We start from the raw sequence: 17,401 nt of genomic DNA, 5'->3' as shown, positions 1-17,401 counted from the left end.
TTCGCACAATTTGAAAAAAGTGGCTTCCAGGCACGGAGTGCGGCTGGTTTTTTCAGCCCCCTGCAAACTGGCAAGCATATGTCCGATGGTGTCAGGAAAGCGGGTCAAAAAGGCCTGCACTGTCAAACATCAAACAATGTTCACAAAATGTACCACTAATGTGGTATACGAGATCCCTTTGACGTGTGGCAAAGTATATGTGGGGCAAACGGGACAGTGCTTCAATGAGCGTGCTCGACAGCACAATGTGACCCTAAAAAGCAAGACGGGAAGCAATCTAGCTTTACATTGTAGCAGGTGTAAAGATTGTTTTCCGAAATTTCAAGAGACCAGGTTTCTAGCCAGGGCAAAGGAAACAATCGAAAGAGAAGTCATTGAGGCTTTTTATATTGATCAAAGAAAAGACAACTGCGTTAGCACGCCTTCTGTTCTCCTCACCAGAAACGAACTAGCTTTTTTGGACGGTTTCGTTTAGATGCCCTTTGCAAAGTCCGCCTGCTTCCTTCAATTGGTTTCATGATTGTTAATATCTTAGAGGTAGTTCTTATCCTTTTTCATAATCGTTCAACCTGTGCTATCATTCACGCTCGCATGAGTTTTCAACATGCCTTTTGTAATAGCGACCCCCCTATGACTTGTTGTGCTGTGTTGCAGTGTTGTTATCACTCATCCACCACCGCATTTGGTTTTTAGTTCACGCACCCTCATGCAGCTCAGCGGCTATAAAAGAGCGCCTGGTTTCCTTTCCTGTTATTAAAGTTGGAAGTTGCGCCTCTTTCCTGTTCAGTGTTTTTCCTTCCTGTTTCGTCCTTTTTTGGCGTACGACATTCTTTCTAGACAACCTTTTTTCTTTCCCTAGACTTATTTGCGATGTCGTCACGACCGTTCAGGTTCCTAAGGACACGCTCTGCTACCGAGACCTGAAGTGGAACCGGGTAGCCAGCGGCGGATAACCGGTTCACTTGTTTGTGGAAACTACGGGGCATGCAGTGGTGGCAAGATTTCGTCAATGCGTTCCTGAAACAAAGTGCAGTCACTCCTGGCTTTACCAGCTGACAGTTCGAGAACTGTTTAAAGCACTTGCGGTTTTACGAAATAAACAGTTGGAAGTAGCGCTCGTTCCTGTCTGTTCTCTCTTAGTCCATGTTGTTTTAGCGCTTCGAAAAATGTCAAAACTGCACCAACTAGCCCGATCCGCTACACTTCTGAGGTATAAAGGAACGCAGAACTATGGAGGGAAATGCTTCTTTTTCGTATTCACTATGCCCAATATTAAATTTTTTTGTTCCAAAACGCAGCAAAAGCGTACCATCACCAAAAAGAAATTTCCGTTTTTCGCACACAGTTTAGATGTAAAAAAAAATTGAAGCCAAAGACACACCATGAACACAATATGTCCGTGTATTTGCAAAGTAAATTTTTGCAAAATACACGACTCCTAGTGAACATAAGAAGAAAAAATTCAGGGGGCACTTTGACTCTCTAAAGTGCTGCAAGGCGAAAGCGTTTCCTGGCGCAGTTTTTGCTTTTCTTTAATTTTTTTATTTTTCATATAATTTTTTAATGTTTTTTATTTCTGTTCCTTTTCTTATTTCTATGTTTTCTATTTATTTTTTAATTTTTGTTAAATGAAACCCATGCATTCACTAGATGCGCCTTTATCCATGCTCAAACGGTGAGCCTTCGTGGCGTAGTGGTAGCGTCTCCACTTCAAAGGCCCTGGTTCGATTACCAGCCTGGACACATTTTTTTTTTATTAGTGACGCTGAAACACGGAAAAACTTGCTAACATTCCTTGGTCACGACAGTATGAGGCATTAAATGCTTTCGCGTTAATATGAGCTTCACGAGTTCCAATACACGGCTTATTGAGTTGCGCAGCTGGCGCGTCCGACCACATCGCACAGGAAAAGTGGGTGCAACCTGGATGACGAGCATGCTAACGCAGACTGGGCAACTTGCTATCTGTTGGAAATGATGGCACAGAAACCGCCAGTGGTTTCACAGGCACATTCAAAGGGAAGCCCAATGACTGTCAGCATTCAAGACCTTCTGCACACTCAGTTTGCAGAATTTCAAGAGAGGATGGAAGAATCAGGAACGGCAAAGTACTCGACAACCACATTCTCCGGATGCACAGATGCCACTTTATTAATTTTGTTTTTTTTTTATTTACGAATACTGCTAATCCCGTTTGAGGCTGTGACCGGAAGGCATAGTCTGTGGCACAGAAGAAAAAAGAACAAGCAAGTGCCGTGTTATCCAATTTTCAGTCAGTGCCGCGTGCGGTCAGATAATACAACAAAAATCACCCGTGAAATCATTAAAGCCCATGAAATCCATACATTCAAGCCCCGCCGCGGTGGCTCAGCGGTTACGGCGCTTGGCTTCTGACCCGAAAGACACGGGGTCGATCCCGGCCGCGGCGGCCGAATTTCGATGGAGGTGAAATTCAAGAGGCGCGCGTACTGTGCTATGTCAGTGCACGTTAAAGAACCCCAGGCGGTCGAAATCTCCGGAGCCCTTCACTACGGCGTCCCTCATAGCCTGAGTCGCTTTGGGACGTTAAACCCCCATAAACCATAAAACATACACCATAGATTCAAAGATGAATGCGTAAGCGTTGCCCCAATAGCTCTGTCTGCAAAAGAACTGCGTTTTCTTCATGGCAATAGAAAAACGTGCGCAGATGGCCTTGTGTAACTGTAGCCTTTGTTCAGGTACTGTCATTCTCGACATCTTGTGTATCTGTTTTTTTCATTTGAGATTGTTTGCCACTGTATTTAAGAAATTAAAATCGCCTCAATAAAACAAGTTGCAATTTCAGCGCCGTGTCTGTGAACTTGTCTCGTCCTTTGTCCCTTGCGCTGCAAAAAATAATGTTACTTTATAGAATACAGAGAATAAGTAAACTTGAAATATTATGAATGTACTGCACTGCAAACGCATTCACATAGCATATCTTGATTAACGCGGAAAATTGGGCGTGTTGGTACATGTCTGGAATAAATCAATAGCAGCGCAAGGAGACAAGGACAAGAAGAAACAACAAGGACGGCGCTGAACTTCCAACTTTTATTTCCAACGAATCGTGAGAACATATATGCACTCTCAACACTCCGGCGTCATCGTCAGTGCATGCGCAGATATGTCAGCTCTTTATCAGAAAGAGTGATAGAAGCGGAGCTAACACATGCTTCTCCCCGATTATAAATCAACTCTGATTCAATGATTTCGCGCGTTACACGTTGATTATTCTTTTTTCTAATGACGGTGCTAGCAAGGTCTGGGGAACATTCTTCGCACGTAAGACAGTGGGCGGCCAGAAGTCCTTCAAATTCTTTTCCTTTAAGGGAATTATCTACATTTTTGGCATGTTCCCTCAACCTGTCATTCACGCATCTCCCAGTTTGGCCGACATAAGTTTTGCCACAGATTAACGGAATTTCGTATACCACGCCTTCTGCGCATTCAACAAAGGGCCGCCGATGCCTCTTCCCACAGTTCTTTTGCTTCGCTGTCTCGGGATCTGTCATCTTGCACAGCTTTGACAGCTTGTGAGGAGCAGAGAAGACGACTTGCACGTCGTACCGCTGCGCTACCTTTTTCAGGTTGTGTGACAGCTTGTGAATGTAAGGTATCACAGCTACCTTTTGCCTACGCTGCGCGTGGGCGTCACACTTACTCACGTCAGTGCGTAACTTGTTGAGTAGGCCTTCAGCAACCGAAATGAGAAGGTGCTGCGGATACCCGGCACTGCTCAGCCTATCGGCTTGATGGTTGAACGCTTCTGCGGCGAGATGCGGGCAGCTTTTGCTAAGGGCGTTTTTAAAGCAGGAGGTGGCGATGGCTCGCTTAACGAGCTTTGAGTGCGCAGAGTTGAAAGGCAGAAGCGGTTTATTGGCGCGCGGATCATAGCCCCAGCAGACACCATCATCTTTAAAGTAAAGCCTAATATCTAAAAATCTAAAGCCTAATATCTAAAAATCTAATTTCGCCGTTCACTGGGAGTTCGTGGGTTAGGTCAAGAGGCCTCATCACCGTTCCAAAGGTGCCCAATATCTCTCTAGCAGCACGTTCAATTGCCTGCGCGTCACAATCAACAACAACTAAATTATCATGAACAAACCTAAAGACCCTGCGGACGTTTTGGTCATTGAAGGATGAGATTAAAAGACGGTCTAAATGAGCAAGTACAAGGTCACTAAGGGCTGGGGCAATGCAAGACCCGATGCATACGCCCTGCTTTTGCAGGTGCGGTGTCCCTTCAAACTGGATGTAGGTTGACTGTAAATAAAATGTTAAAAGCTCTAAAAAACCTCGGACTGGAACTCCAGCAGCGTTCTGGAAGGCAATGCAGCCAAATTTGTCAATAGAGTGCTCAACGCATTCAAGGATTAGCTTGTGAGGTAAAGAATAAAAAAGGTCTTTAATGTCAACTGAGAAGGCTTGGCGGCCCTTTTCATGATTATGGGAGAAGAATTCTAAAGCCTGGTTAGAGTTCTTGACCAGAAACGGATCGTCCACAGGTAAAAGCTTAAGTTGTCGTTGCAAAAAACCTGCGACAGAATGCTGCCATGTTCCAGCTTCAGAGACAATGGTCCTTGGTGGCATTTCTAACTTATGGGTTTTCACGCTAAAGAATACATTTAAGAAGTTTTTCTTGCTGTTATCGATCGCCTTTACAAGCTGTGAAAGGTTTAACCGTTCGCAGAGTTTCTTTGCGCGAGTCTTGACTTTAATCAAGGACACCTTAGGATAGTTGTTGAAGACTGACGAAATAGCATCCCTGGATTTTGTTTGAAAAACTGTGCTAGGCATAACAGTGAATCCACCCTCCTTATCGGCCAGAAGGAGACGAAGCGAGTGATCACGTAAAAAGGCGGCCACTCTTCTGACAGGCAGAGAGGGCACCGGGTTCTTGCACCGGTGTAGGACATCAACCCCTTCCGAGACAAACCGAGCACCTGCCTCAGCCTGACGAGACACCTGACGAACCAAAGATAGTTGCTCTAACCGAGATTCCCTAGGCGGCACAGCAAACTTTGGTGCGAGGGAAAGAACACGTTCCACATAGGCTGGCAAGGTAACGTCACCTACGATGTGCACGTTGCAGGGTGGGGTAGCCGAGCTCTGGGCAGGCTTGGCCCTAAGTCGTCTCAGCACTTGTTGCCAGAGGAACTCCGTTGTCTGGTCAGCCAGGATGTGGAAGTTCCGCAGCTCACGTTGGTGCGAGGAGGCCTGTGTCCTGCTACAGACCTGGGCACTCAGGAGGTCACGGTACAGGCGAGCTTGCCGACGCCATTCTGATCTCAAGATCTTGACACCCCGTATTCCATGGCCAGAGGAAGGCGAAATCCCACCGAACATAGCAGTGACTTCGTCGGGTAGGCGCTTGGTTCGTAAGCAGAAGGAAAATTCCCGAGCACGGCACACTGACACAGCGATGCACGAGACGATGCATAAGGTAGCTGTGATACCTTACATTCACAAGCTGTCACACAATCTGAAAAAGGTAGCGCAGCGGTACGACGTGCAAGTCGTCTTCTCTGCTCCTCACAAGCTGTCAAAGCTGTGCAAGATGACAGATCCCGAGACAGCGAAGGAAAAGAACTGTGGGAAGAGGCATCGGCGGCCCTTTGTTGAATGCGCAGAAGGCTTGGTATACGAAATTCCTTTAATCTGTGGCAAAACTTATGTCGGCCAAACTGGGAGATGCGTGAATGACTGGTTGAGGGAACATGCCAAAAATGTAGATAATGCCCTTAAAGGAAAAGATTTTGAAGGACTTCTGGCCGCCCACTGTCTTACGTGCGAAGAATGTTCCCCAGACCTTGCTAGCACCGTCATTAGAAAAAAGAATAATCAACGTGTAACGCGCGAAATCATTGAATCAGAGTTGATTTATAATCGGGGAGAAGCATGTGTTAGCTCCGCTTCTATCACTCTTTCTGATAAAGAGCTGACATATCTGCGCATGCACTGACGATGACACCGGAGTGTTCAGAGTGCATATATGTTCGCACGATTCGTTGGAAATAAAAGTTGGAAGTTCAGCGCCGTCCTTGTTGTCTCTTCTTGTCCTTGTCTCCTTGCGCTGCTATTTATTTATTCAAGACATAGCATATCTAGTTGTTTTCTTCTTCACAACTTCACGCCTGTAAGTGAGTGTGAGGCAAATGCATAGGCTCGGTACACTGTAAGAAAAAATCCCGCAAAAGTACGTAACATATGGGCTCTAACCTTGTTGCCGCAACATGTGCTGTACCACTCCATTGTGAACGTGCCCCGTGGTGAAGTAGTTCGGTGCATTGAGCGGCAACAAGGTTAACGCACACATGCTATGTACTCTGTTATGACGTCAAATGTTCTGTATACCACGGTGTACAGGGTCTGTTCTGAAAGTAGTAAGACTGGTTTTTTCCTGGGCGAACGGGCGGAAGAGAGCTGGTCTGCGCGTGCAGGATCGTTGAAGGGGGATATTGGGAATGCTGGGGAAAATCGGCAGTAGGCTCTCGGCCGCTGAAGAGAGGAGGTCGCTTGTACTGTGAACCCCTGTCGAAACGTCTCGTCACGCAGAATAGTCGAGCGTTTGCTCGACCAACGATACGCGATCAAATTTTAAATCTTAGTAAAACGGGCAAAGAGATTCACAACATGATTAAGGAGGCCTACGGTGACGCTTCCATGGGTAGATCAGGTGTTTTTTGAGTGGCACAAGCTGTTCCGAAAAGGTAAGGAAAGAGTGGAGGAAGACAACCGCTCCAGACGCCCTTCAACCAGCAAGACCTACGAAAATGTGTAGCGAGTGAAACATTTACTTAACAGTGATCGTAAAATGAGTATCAGAGAATTGCTCATGACTTCAGCATTCCTCAAACCCAAGTTTTTGAGATCGTGACCGAAAACTTATCCATGAGGAAAGCGTGCGCGAAGTTGGTGCCGGGAGTGTTGTCAGAGGAGTAAAAGGCAAACCGGTAGGATCTTCTTCATCATGTGAATGGGGACCCCGATTTTTTGCCCAGCACAAGGCGGCAACGCTGCCTCAGCCCCCCTACAGCCTCGACTTGGCCCCGCCAGACTTTTTTCTATTCCCGAGAATAAAATCGACGCTCGAGGGGAAACATCGCGAATCGGTAGAGGTGGTTCAACAGGCCATGACGAGGGAGCTAAATAGCATTCCGGTCCAGGCGTTCCTCGAGGCGTACAAAAAATGTAAAACTCATAGGCACCAGCGTGTAGGTGCGGAAGGGTGCTACCTTGAAAAATGGTAATCGTTTGTAGTATTCTCTTGAATCAATTTTGTTTAAAAAAATCAGTCCTACTACTTTCAGAACAGACCATGTATGTGCTGTTTTTATGCTGACGTTACATCAACCGTCATAATAATGTACAACATATGTGCTGCAACTGAATTAACATGACATGATCTGTTTATACGACTACACCCCATGTTCTGTTCTTATGCTGCACTGTACATTACACAGCAAAGGTGCTAACATATGCATGTCCCGTAGCATTTATCAGCAGCCCATGGCCAGTTTTGAAACTTGACTGAACACATGCTGTTCAGTGCTTTACGGCACATAATACGCAATGTTACACTCCCGTATTTTTTGATCGGGGCCAGGCCCACGTTCAGGTCAGAGGCATGCTACGCATGGTAAATATGTCATGTCGGTAGCCTGTCACTGGTAGTCGATGCAATAACTCATCTGTGTGTACAAAGCTAGAAAAGCCACAAAATTTGTACATATACATGTGTCTATATGCAGTACTTTTTTGCATCTCCTTCAAAAATTTTCGGGTAGAGACGCAATCTAGGAATAAATATTGCATAGAAATGAAATAGTTTTAGAAAGTTTTAATTAAGAACACAGAGGTACAAAATAGCAAAAGCAAGCTATACAGAGAATCTACACTGAATGATATAAATAAAAGTTGTTTGCAAAAGCTACTAAATCCAATATCTAATCTGATATCAGAGTTCATGGACACACTAAATTGGCGCTACACAATAATCCAATATCTAAGCTGTGATATCGGAGTTATATTAGCGCACTAAATCTGAGCCATGCAATCCTGCCACTTTTTTTTTACTTTTCACTGTGCACTTTTGGGTGGACTGAGGTTATCCTCCGGGACAACTGCCGGCTCCTTTCCTCTGGGTTCACCCCCACCAATTGCCTGAAAAGAAAAAGACACATTTAGAAGCTAGATCATCCTGCTTAGACCTGCAGAATTTTAGGGCTGGTCTAAATGCCCAGCTGCCTCTGTTAGTTCTGCCGTTAGGTTGAGTTTGATTCTCAACAGTCCAATGCTCTCTTAGCGCAACTTCTGTGGAAATAACGGTACATATTAACATCATTTACATGGTTATACTAGCTTTTCAAACAAAACAAAGCAACACAAAGCAATAAAAGCACACAGAGTAAGGCATGCTGTGATGCCAAGAGAGCAAATGACTCCAGTATTAGGCAGGCAACAGTAACTTGTTCCAGACACTGCAGTTACTCAGTGCATTCTGATTTGGAATTCTTTATACAACCAATTTCTGTCCCGAGAGATATGCCTTGTGCATAAGCCACAGCGCAGTTACTGCCATATGCCTCAGCTTCTAATTTTGGCAAAACATTTTGAATTCTGTGACTTGCAAATGAAGAATCTGCAATATTCTGGAGGAAGGCTCCCGCACATTCACGTACACAGCCTCACACACAGCAATGGCTCGCATGCCATCGCTTCCTGTCTTAATGCTTTGTGGCCCGTACAGCACAGTTCTCTGCTTATTCAGCATTTTTTCGCTACCCTTCTACTCAAGGCTCTTTCAGTCACTTCTCTTCTTTCTCAGTAGTCTGCACGGTTTTCTTTCCGCGTTTCTGGTCATCAAAAAGTTCGCTTTCCCTCACAGCTCATGAGCCTGTCGTGTGAGCTCGCTGTGGGTGTATCAAAGTGAGAAAAAAAATTTCGCTCTATTCATACCTTGGCTCCAAGCATACGATTTTGAAAAAAAAAACTCGTTCTAGATTCATGCATATATGGTAGCGCTGCTTTTGGCAGGTGCCCGTACTGTAAATTTCTCATACAAATATGTGAGAGTGTTGCTGCCAGAGCCGCAGCACTTGTTGTGCTGGCTTGCATGAGCAGAAGAGTAGCAAACATATCAAGACATCAGCAGAACTTTGTTCATTTCCAGGTTGTACCCTCCATAAAAATTGACATGAAAAAAAAGCACATTCCTATCGGTCTGTCATTGTACTGGTTTCTACAGACACATTATCGTCCAAAAAAAGATAACGTGGCTGCTAGCACACCATTGCACAAAAATGCTGAAGTCATAGGTTTTTGTGAACTAAGGATCTTGCACATGAGTAGACAATACAGTCAAGCTCTGATTTTATTACTCAGCCAAATGATTGAAAGAGTTGAAGAAAATTATTAACCGAGCCATACTCACATAAAAGCTAGCCTTCAAGACTTCTATAAAGCCATGAAGAACAGCCCAAAAGAACAATACACAGTAAGCAGACAGGCTGAGCGCACGTGTGTGCATGTCGTCCTTTAGCACAACTCTTCGTGGTTTTGCAGAATAGAAAGAGACTAGCATCTTTCACGGGGCTTACTTTGCAACTACAGCACATTCAATTGCAACTCATCTCTGGAGGAGGGCTCAAGGATGTTTAGCATATGAAAATAAATATTCTTTACTAGCTGCCTTGTTAAAATGGAAGCTTAATTAAATCCTGCCTACTATTTTCCTCGCCTTCCCTGAAACAGCAGAGTTCAGCAAGGATATCTTGCATTTCATGCGTTCATATTTCTTATTTCTTTGATACAACAGCAGTTGCCACCCGAGAATGGCATAAAAAAAACTGTAACAAAAGAATCATAGCCATGGTTGCATGAACTGGAAAGCACAGCGGACTCCCGATTTCTGACGCAAGCCATGCAAATCTTAGCAGCTTCACACATGCTTTAGCCACATAGTTGAGATAAGTAGTTGCGTCCTTTCTTTGTCCATGTGCCACAGCGCTGTTTCACCGTAATGTTCGACCTACTCGCCCATCAATTCGTATTATTAAGGTTGTCAAACTACGCACAAAATGCACATGCACATTTAATCGCAACAATGTCAGATCTTGTGGGAGAGTAGCCAGGCTTATGGAGTTTGCATGCAGCTTTTTCTCACGTATCACTGAGTATAAGGTATGGGGGGTTATTCTTGTAGTAACGCTCAAAGGGCTAGAAGCAGTTGTCGCTCTCTAGCACCAGCGTGCTAGCCCTAGCAGTCAGAGCTGTGACCCCCAACCCGCGGTGCGGTGAGTCGCAACCACGGCGGGTTCGGGCCAGAGGGGACAAACACGAGTATGCTACTCGGAGGAGCGTTTATTGCTCCCGAGCAATACAGTGCAGCAGCAACAATACAACCGCCATAACGAGGGAGAGGGTTCCGCTCGCGTACGGGGGTGAATAACACAAAGGAAAGAAGGCACGCAAAGTGTGGGGGAAGAGGGTTCCGCTCACCTCGCGTGGTTCCTCGCTCACGGCCCGCGGCGGTCAAGTCACACACGGTGGCCGGGCGATAAGGGCAGAGGTCTCCGTGGCAGATCTCTGATCAGTGCGCGTGCACGGCTCCCGCCAGAAGACAAGCGAGCCTCGGGAGAAACGCGCCTTCTTCCCGGGCTGTGGAGAGGAGGTCTCTCGGTTGTGAAAGGGGAAAGAGGGAAAGTCCCTGCTGCGGCGTCGCGGCGGGGCGAGGAAGGAAGTGGGGGTGGCGTGAGTGCCCTCCCTCGCAAAACCTCCCGAGCGGCGCGCGCATAGCATCGCGTGATAATTACGCGCGGCCGTTACAATGGGGCAGGGGATTCATGTGTATCCCCACATCCCCCCCTCCTTAAAACTGCCCTACGGCCGAGAAGTGACCGCGTTCACACAAAAGGGTGTACCGAGTGGGGCCGGCGAAACGCCGTTAAACTTTAAAAACCAATAAAGAAAAGATTCAGCTCACAGCCAGCAGTGCCGTCGTCGAAGGCCGTGGACGCCGGGGCAGGAAGGCAGTGTAGACGGCCGCCATGGACGACCGTGGAGCCCAGGGTTGAAGGGGGTCGATGACCGCAGGTCCCGTGAGTCGGCCAGGGCAGCTTTGCCGGGACGCGCGGGCGGCAGGCAGGCTCAGGGCAATTACGCACCGTGTCGTAGCGTACGGCAGGCCCCCACTCAGCTGGATGAACCGCTTGCTCTTGGCTCGCCTTCTTTTCCTCTCGTTGGGGGGTGACAAAGGCGCGCCGACCCATTTTCCTTCTGCCGCAGGGGACTTGCGAGGCGGGCCCAGCGGGGCACCAAGCTTCTCTTGCGGGCGAAGCCGCTGCCGCGGGGACAGGGGGACTCCAAGGCGGCCTCTCTGCTGCAGTTTTCGCCATGGTAGACACAGGCCCCGGTTTCTCCGAATTCTCGTTCGCTCGTCCCGCGGCCGACCGGAAGCTGTTCTTCTTCTGCGCAACTTGGTGGCGACAGCGGGCTCTTGGCTCCGGAATGCGGCCGCCTTCCAAACGGCCTGGCTCTCGGTGTTCGAAGCTGCAACGGTCGTTGCGGCGTCTGCTGGTTCTCCTCCGGGCACGCTGTGAAGGCTGGCCTGCGGCTGCAAAGCTGTCTTTTCTTTTTAGTTACTTTTAACGATTTACGCAATTTTTTTTTTCTTTCAGTTAGTCTAATCCCGCTCGGTCTTTTCCGAAGAGAAAGCGTGTGCTTTCTCCGGAAGCCACGGTGCGAAATATGGAAGGGGTGTTCCGTCCATATTAAGCAGGAGAAATTACTCCCTGCGCGTTGGTCAGAGTTGTTTCTGCCGTGGGCGCAAGTTGTAACGAGGCGCCGGGCTCTGTTGTCGAGCCTTGCCTCTCGGTGCGGCTGCCTGCTGGCGGGGGAAGGTGTTCTCCACAGGCCACTCGTTCCCTCTGTCAAAGTAGGGTTTGAGATCACAGACATGCACTGGCCCGCCGGTCGGTCTTAGCGTCAAGTCCGCCAGCCTGTAGACGAGAGAGGAAAGTTTCCCCCGAACTGCATATGGTCCCGCCCATTTCGGCGTTACTGGCACCGCTTACTGGCATCGCTCAGAACGTGACTGCGCCTCAACACCAGGTCACCCGGTTTGTAGTGAACTTCCCGGTGAGAGCGGTCATACTGCGCTTTCTGCTGGGCCCGAGCAGTGCTCAGATTCCGGCGTGCTTTGTCCAAAGCCTCCATCATCCTCGCGCGCAGCCCGGTCGCATAGTCGGCGCGTGCCGACCAAGCAATCGGGTTGTCGCTGCGAACCTGTAGAGTAAGTTCTAACGGGTTCGGCAGCTCCCTGCCAAGGTTGAGAGCGGCAGGTGTGTACCCAGTCGAGCGATTCACGGTCGACCTGAGAGCAAACCCAATCTCGGGGAGACAGGTGTCCCAGTCGATGTGCGTCTCCGCAAATGCATCGAGCATGTGCTTGATGTTGCGGTTCACGCGTTCCGTGGGATTCGCCTGGGCGTGGTACGTGGTTGTTCTCCTGTGCTTAATGCCAAGGGCCGCACAGGAGTCCACGAAAAGTTTGGCAGTGAAGTACGATGCATTGTCCGTTATCAACTGCCCGGGGTAGCCGAATTGTGAACACCTCGATCAGCTTCCCCGTGATTACGCGTGCCGTCAGCTTTCGAAGTGGGAACAGTTCCACCCATTTGCTGAAATGGTCTGTGACAACGAGCAGATATTGGTTTCCACTCGGAGTCCTGGGGTAAGGTCCCATGACGTCACAAGCCGCAATTTGCCAAGGACCCTGGCTATTGATCGGCTGCATGAGCCCAGGTGGGCGTCCACCACGTGGCTTGACCCTTTGGCACACGTCGCACGAGCGGGCGTAGCGTATCGCATCCCGCTTCATGCCAGGCTAGGTAGCGAGGCGGCACAACTTGAGGTAAGTCTTAGGGCCACTCGCATGCCCAGCGATGCACGTGTCGTGAAAGTAGCGTAAAAGTGCTCCTCTCAACGTGCGTGGAATCACCACCTTGAAGGACTCGTGTGTATCCCTCTCGGAGGGGATATATCTCAGCAGGATGTCATCGGAGTCGAGCAGATAGGAATCCATCGCGCTCACAGCATTACCAGCTGTGTTCGAGCGCCCCGCACGGACAACAATACCAGTTGCCTCCATGTGCGCCGCGGCCGCGCCGCCCGGCTCCCTGAGCCCTTCGAACACTTTTCGACAAAATGGATCCTCCCGCTGTGCCTCCAATAGCTCCCTTCTGCTGAAAACGCTCACCACGGAACTGACGCCTTCAAAGTGGTTTACGCTTTCGCCCTGGGAAGGCGGGGTGTCCCTTCTCTCGGGGCGTTGTGTGAGCTGCGCGGCAGTCGCGCTCCTCTGGCTGTCGGGCGCGGCGGAGTGGGCAGTGTTGTTACTTCTCAAGCCGTCAACGGGCGCGCGCGAAAGTGCGTCCGCCACCACGTTGTTCTTGCCCCTCCTGTAGCGCACGGTAAAGTCGTAACGCTGGAGGAGTAGCGCCCATCGCGCTAGGCGTCCGGACGGCTCGCCTAGGCGTCTCAGCCAAGTGAGTGCCATGTGATCAGTCTCAACCACGAAAGCGACTCCATCGACATAGTAGTCGAACTTCCGCAGAGCGAAGATAATCGCGAGACATTCTTTTTCGGTCACGGAATAGTTTCTCTCTGCGGGAGTTAATGAGCGGATGGCGAACGCCACCGGTCTCAGGCTACCTACGTGCTCTTGAAGCAGGACTGCTCCTAAGCCCAGGTCACAAGCGTCCGTGTGGATCACAAATTCCCTGTTCAGGTCAGGCAGCCTTAGCTCTGTGGTTTCCGCGAGCGCGCAAGTGAGATGGCGTAGTGCCGCCTCTTGCTCGGATCCCCAATGCCACTTCACACCTTTCCTTAACAGTGTTGTTAAGGGGGCTTGCAGAGCTGCGCAATCTGGGATAAACTGTCGATAAAAGTTCACCAGCCCCAGAAAGCGTCTTAGTCCGCCTATATCTGCCGGCGACGGGAACTGCAAAATAGCCCGCAGCTTGTCTTCGCACGGCAGAAGGCGTCCTTTGTCTAGCGTAAACCCCAACAGTGTTATTCGGGTCGCCGCTATCTGGGTCTTGTTCGGGTTCAGAGTGATTCCCGCAGGCCTCAGCCTTTCCAGTACATCCCTGAGATGGCGTAAGTGCTCATCAAAGGTTTCCGAATACACGACAATGTCATCCAGGTAAGCAAGAGCGTGGTGCCACCTTGCATCGCCTAGGACACGGTCCATCAGACGCTGGTACGTCGCGGGCGCGCCGACCAGGCCGAACGGCATTCGGGTAAACTGGAAAAGTCCCCTGTGACAAGTGAAGGCAGTTTTCTCTCGGTCACTGGGGGGTCATCTCCACCTGAAAGTATCGTCTGCTAGCATCGAGCGTAGTGAAGTACTTCGCGCCACCAACATTGGACACTATCGAGGGAATGCTCGGAAGTGGGTATGCGTCCTTCCGTGTCACCTCGTTCAGGCGTCGATAGTCCACACAAAGGCGGGTTGTTCCATCCTTTTTGGGCACCAGCACCACTGGAAACCCCCAGGGGCTGTTTGATCGTTCCACAACGCCTGTATCGAGAAGCTCGTCCAGTGCGTTATCGAGCGCTTTCCTCTTAGCCAAGCTGACTGGCCGAGGATTGCACTTCCATGGAACAGCGTCGCCTGTCTCAATTTTGTGCCTAACCAGCGTAGTGCAGCCAGGCCGCTCCGTGATTACGGCGTCGTACTCGTTTAGGAGCAGAGACAAACGCGCTTTTTCCTCCCCCGACAAGCTCTCTGAGTTGTCCAGCAGCGGGTGGGGAGGCCTGCATGCCGCCGCGGCGCGAAGTGCAATCGCAGGGGGGACAGGGGGCCGCGCGGGAGGGGAGAGGTTCCCTTCCGCGCTTTTCCTCTCGACGCGGTCGACAGGCTGGTAGTTCAGCAGGGCCGAAGGCGTTTCGAGGTTCTTTTTCGGGCGATGATTGCGTACATCTGCTCGCGAAGCATCGGAAAGCGAAAATGCTTTCGACGCTTTTTGGGGTTGAACGAAAGGTTTCAGGGTGCCACATGCTCGCTCCCTATATCCTCCGTTGCAGACGTCAATAACAATGCCAGTCTTGGCGAGGAAGTTTCTGCCAAGAATAATTGGAACCGACAGGCCGGGGAGGTGAGCGAAGCGCTGGCGCCTCACTCTTTTCTCCCACCGCACCACAAGCCGCGCGGCACCGCTCGCGTGCGCAGTGCCGCTGGCTAATCGGAACGTGAGGTAGCTCGCTCGCACTCGGAGTCCGTTCCGACGGAGATGCTCACATACCTCGTCACCAAACAGGGATGCGCTCGCTCCTGTGTCTAGCAATGCCATGAACTTACGTTGTGCCACTGTAAGCTCAATTAGCGGTACTGGCGTGTTGCTGGGTGGTTCCAAACGACAAGCCAACGGAGCTAGGAGTTCGTGTGACTCACTGAGCACCGGTGTTGACGCCGCCGGCTGCGAAGCGTTGCTTACCGGCGGCTGCGTTCGTTTCCCGAAAGCGCGTGCTCTCGGTTCACGGGGCGTCTGCACTCGTTGGTTGCACCGGTAGCAGAGGGTATCCGGCCATTGCCGGGCGGGGCAGTTGTCGCCGCGCGCCGGTTGACCGTTCCTCCCTACCGGGCGAACCGTCGCAGATGCCCTTTGGTCTAGCGTCCTCGGGTCGGCATGTCGGTCCCGATTCTGCGTACCTTGGCCACGCGCAGCGTGTGCTGACCGCATAGCATACGTGTACGGGTCGAGAGCTCGGTCTGATAGTTCCCAACCGTTTCTCATTTGCCCGTCACTTAATGCAACCATTTCGGCTCCCCGGGAACGGTTTCGAAAAGTGTCTCCGTTCCAGGCGCATCGCGGCTCAAGTGCCTGCGACGCTGGCGGGGGTGGCCGATACGCGCGGGAGGCGAGTATGTCCGCCTGTGTGCGCTTAGCTGCCGAGGCGAGTTCGTCCAAGTCCCTGAACGGTACGCCTCGTAGGTAGGCTGCGAAGGTAGGGTGAGCTTGTCGCGTGACACGCTCTATCTTCTCGCCGTTCGAAGCTGAGGGGTCTGCAAAACGATAGAGTTCGTCCATCGCCCTCACGTACTCAAGCAAGGACTCGTCCGGATGCTGAGTAGGCAGCTCCAACTCACGCCGCAGACGACGGTCGTAATCTGCGGGCAAGAACTCCTCGCGAAACCTCGCTCGGAACTCCTCCATCGTGCGAGACCGATGGCCAGTAAGGCGGAACCAGCGGGCAGCCTGATCAGTCAGTGAGATTGGCACGACACGCGCCAGAATCTCGCCATCGGAAAGCCCTGTCGCCTGCTGGTAGGTCAGCATGCGCTCAAGGTACTCGTTGGCACTGACAAGATCGTGATAGCCGCCGTAGCTGGGAAGGTCCACCCTCAGCCTCGGACTCGCCGCTGGAGCGGGTGTTTGCAGGTTGTTCTGCACGATACCCGTGAGGCTCTCTATGAGGCGCAAGGCATTGCGCAACACAGCCTCTTGGGCCTGGCCAGGTAGTTCTGGCTGAGGGGCCCCGTGGGATGAGCAAGATTGCACATGTCGCGCCATGCTCTCCCTACATGGCGGCATAGCGCTTGGCGAGAAGTGCCTAGCGTCGCCGCTCGTCTGAGCCGGTGTGTCGTGTGAATCACCGCTCGGCTCAAACGATATAAGATCACAGGGGCTAGCGTCAGCCTCTGGGAATACACCTGCAGTAGTTGTTACTGCCGTGTCAACATGTTGCTGCTGAGAAGCCGTATTGGACAACCACAGCAGGGACTGGAAGTCAATCCCGCTCGCCGCCATGGCTAGTCTGTGTGTCGGCAGTCGCTCACACAGACACTCGGTTTGTCACACCTCTGGCCCCACGTTGGGCGCCAAGAATATGGGGGTTATTCTTGTAGTAACGCTCAAAGGGCTAGAAGCAGTTGTCGCTCTCTAGCACCAGCGTGCCAGCCCTAGCAGTCAGAGCTGTGACCCCCAAGCCGCGGTGCGGTGAGTCGCAACCACGGCGGGTTCGGGCCAGAGGGGACAAACGCGAGTATGCTACTCGGATGAGCGTTTATTGCTCCCGAGCAAAACAATGCAGCAGCAACAATACAACCGCCGTAACGAGGGAGAGTGTTCCGCTCGCGTACGGGGGCGAAAAACACAAAGGGCAGAACGCACGCAAAAATGTGGGGGAAGAAGGTTCCGTTCACCTCGCGTGGCTCCTCGCTCACGGCCCGCGGCGGTCAAGTCACACACGGTGGCCGGGCGATAAGGGCAGCGTCTCCGTGGCAGATCTCTGATCCGTGCGTGTGCACGGCTCCCGCCAGAAGACAAGCGAGCCTCGGGAGAAACGCGTCTCCTCCCGGGCTGTGGAGAGG

General features: G+C 50.8%; 1 protein-coding gene across 1 annotated transcript; it reads right to left on the bottom strand.

The window, feature by feature from the left end:
* Positions 1-7,944: 7,944 nt before the first annotated feature.
* Positions 7,945-16,996, bottom strand: LOC149325020 (uncharacterized). Its single transcript, XM_089564165.1, has 3 exons — positions 15,836-16,996; positions 11,009-11,574; positions 7,945-8,187 (listed from the first exon to the last, which is right to left on the bottom strand). Exons 1-3 carry the CDS (start codon positions 16,836-16,838, stop codon positions 8,104-8,106), a joined length of 1,653 nt encoding a protein of 550 aa, XP_089420291.1. The 5' UTR covers positions 16,839-16,996; the 3' UTR covers positions 7,945-8,103.
* Between the last annotated feature and the right edge of the window lie 405 nt (positions 16,997-17,401).

This window comes from Amblyomma mixtum, chromosome 10, assembly GCF_055824585.1.
Source record: "Amblyomma mixtum isolate Tamu chromosome 10, ASM5582458v1, whole genome shotgun sequence".
NCBI lineage: Eukaryota > Metazoa > Arthropoda > Arachnida > Ixodida > Ixodidae > Amblyomma > Amblyomma mixtum.
The sequence above is the reverse complement of the archived record's forward strand: the minus strand, read 5'-3'. Positions and strand labels throughout refer to the sequence as shown.

Bases quoted from the DNA above. Each gene is read 5' to 3' on its own strand.
- LOC149325020 (XM_089564165.1), bottom strand. From the start codon at position 16,838: ATGGCGGCGAGCGGGATTGACTTCCAGTCCCTGCTGTGGTTGTCCAAT. The intron at 11,575-15,835 runs GTGACGGGCAAA...CGACCGTTGCAG, and splicing joins AGCCGAAATGGTTGCATTAA to CTTCGAACACCGAGAGCCAG. The intron at 8,188-11,008 runs GTGAGCTGAATC...TTTTCTTTTCAG, and splicing joins CGACGACGGCACTGCTGGCT to GCAATTGGTGGGGGTGAACC.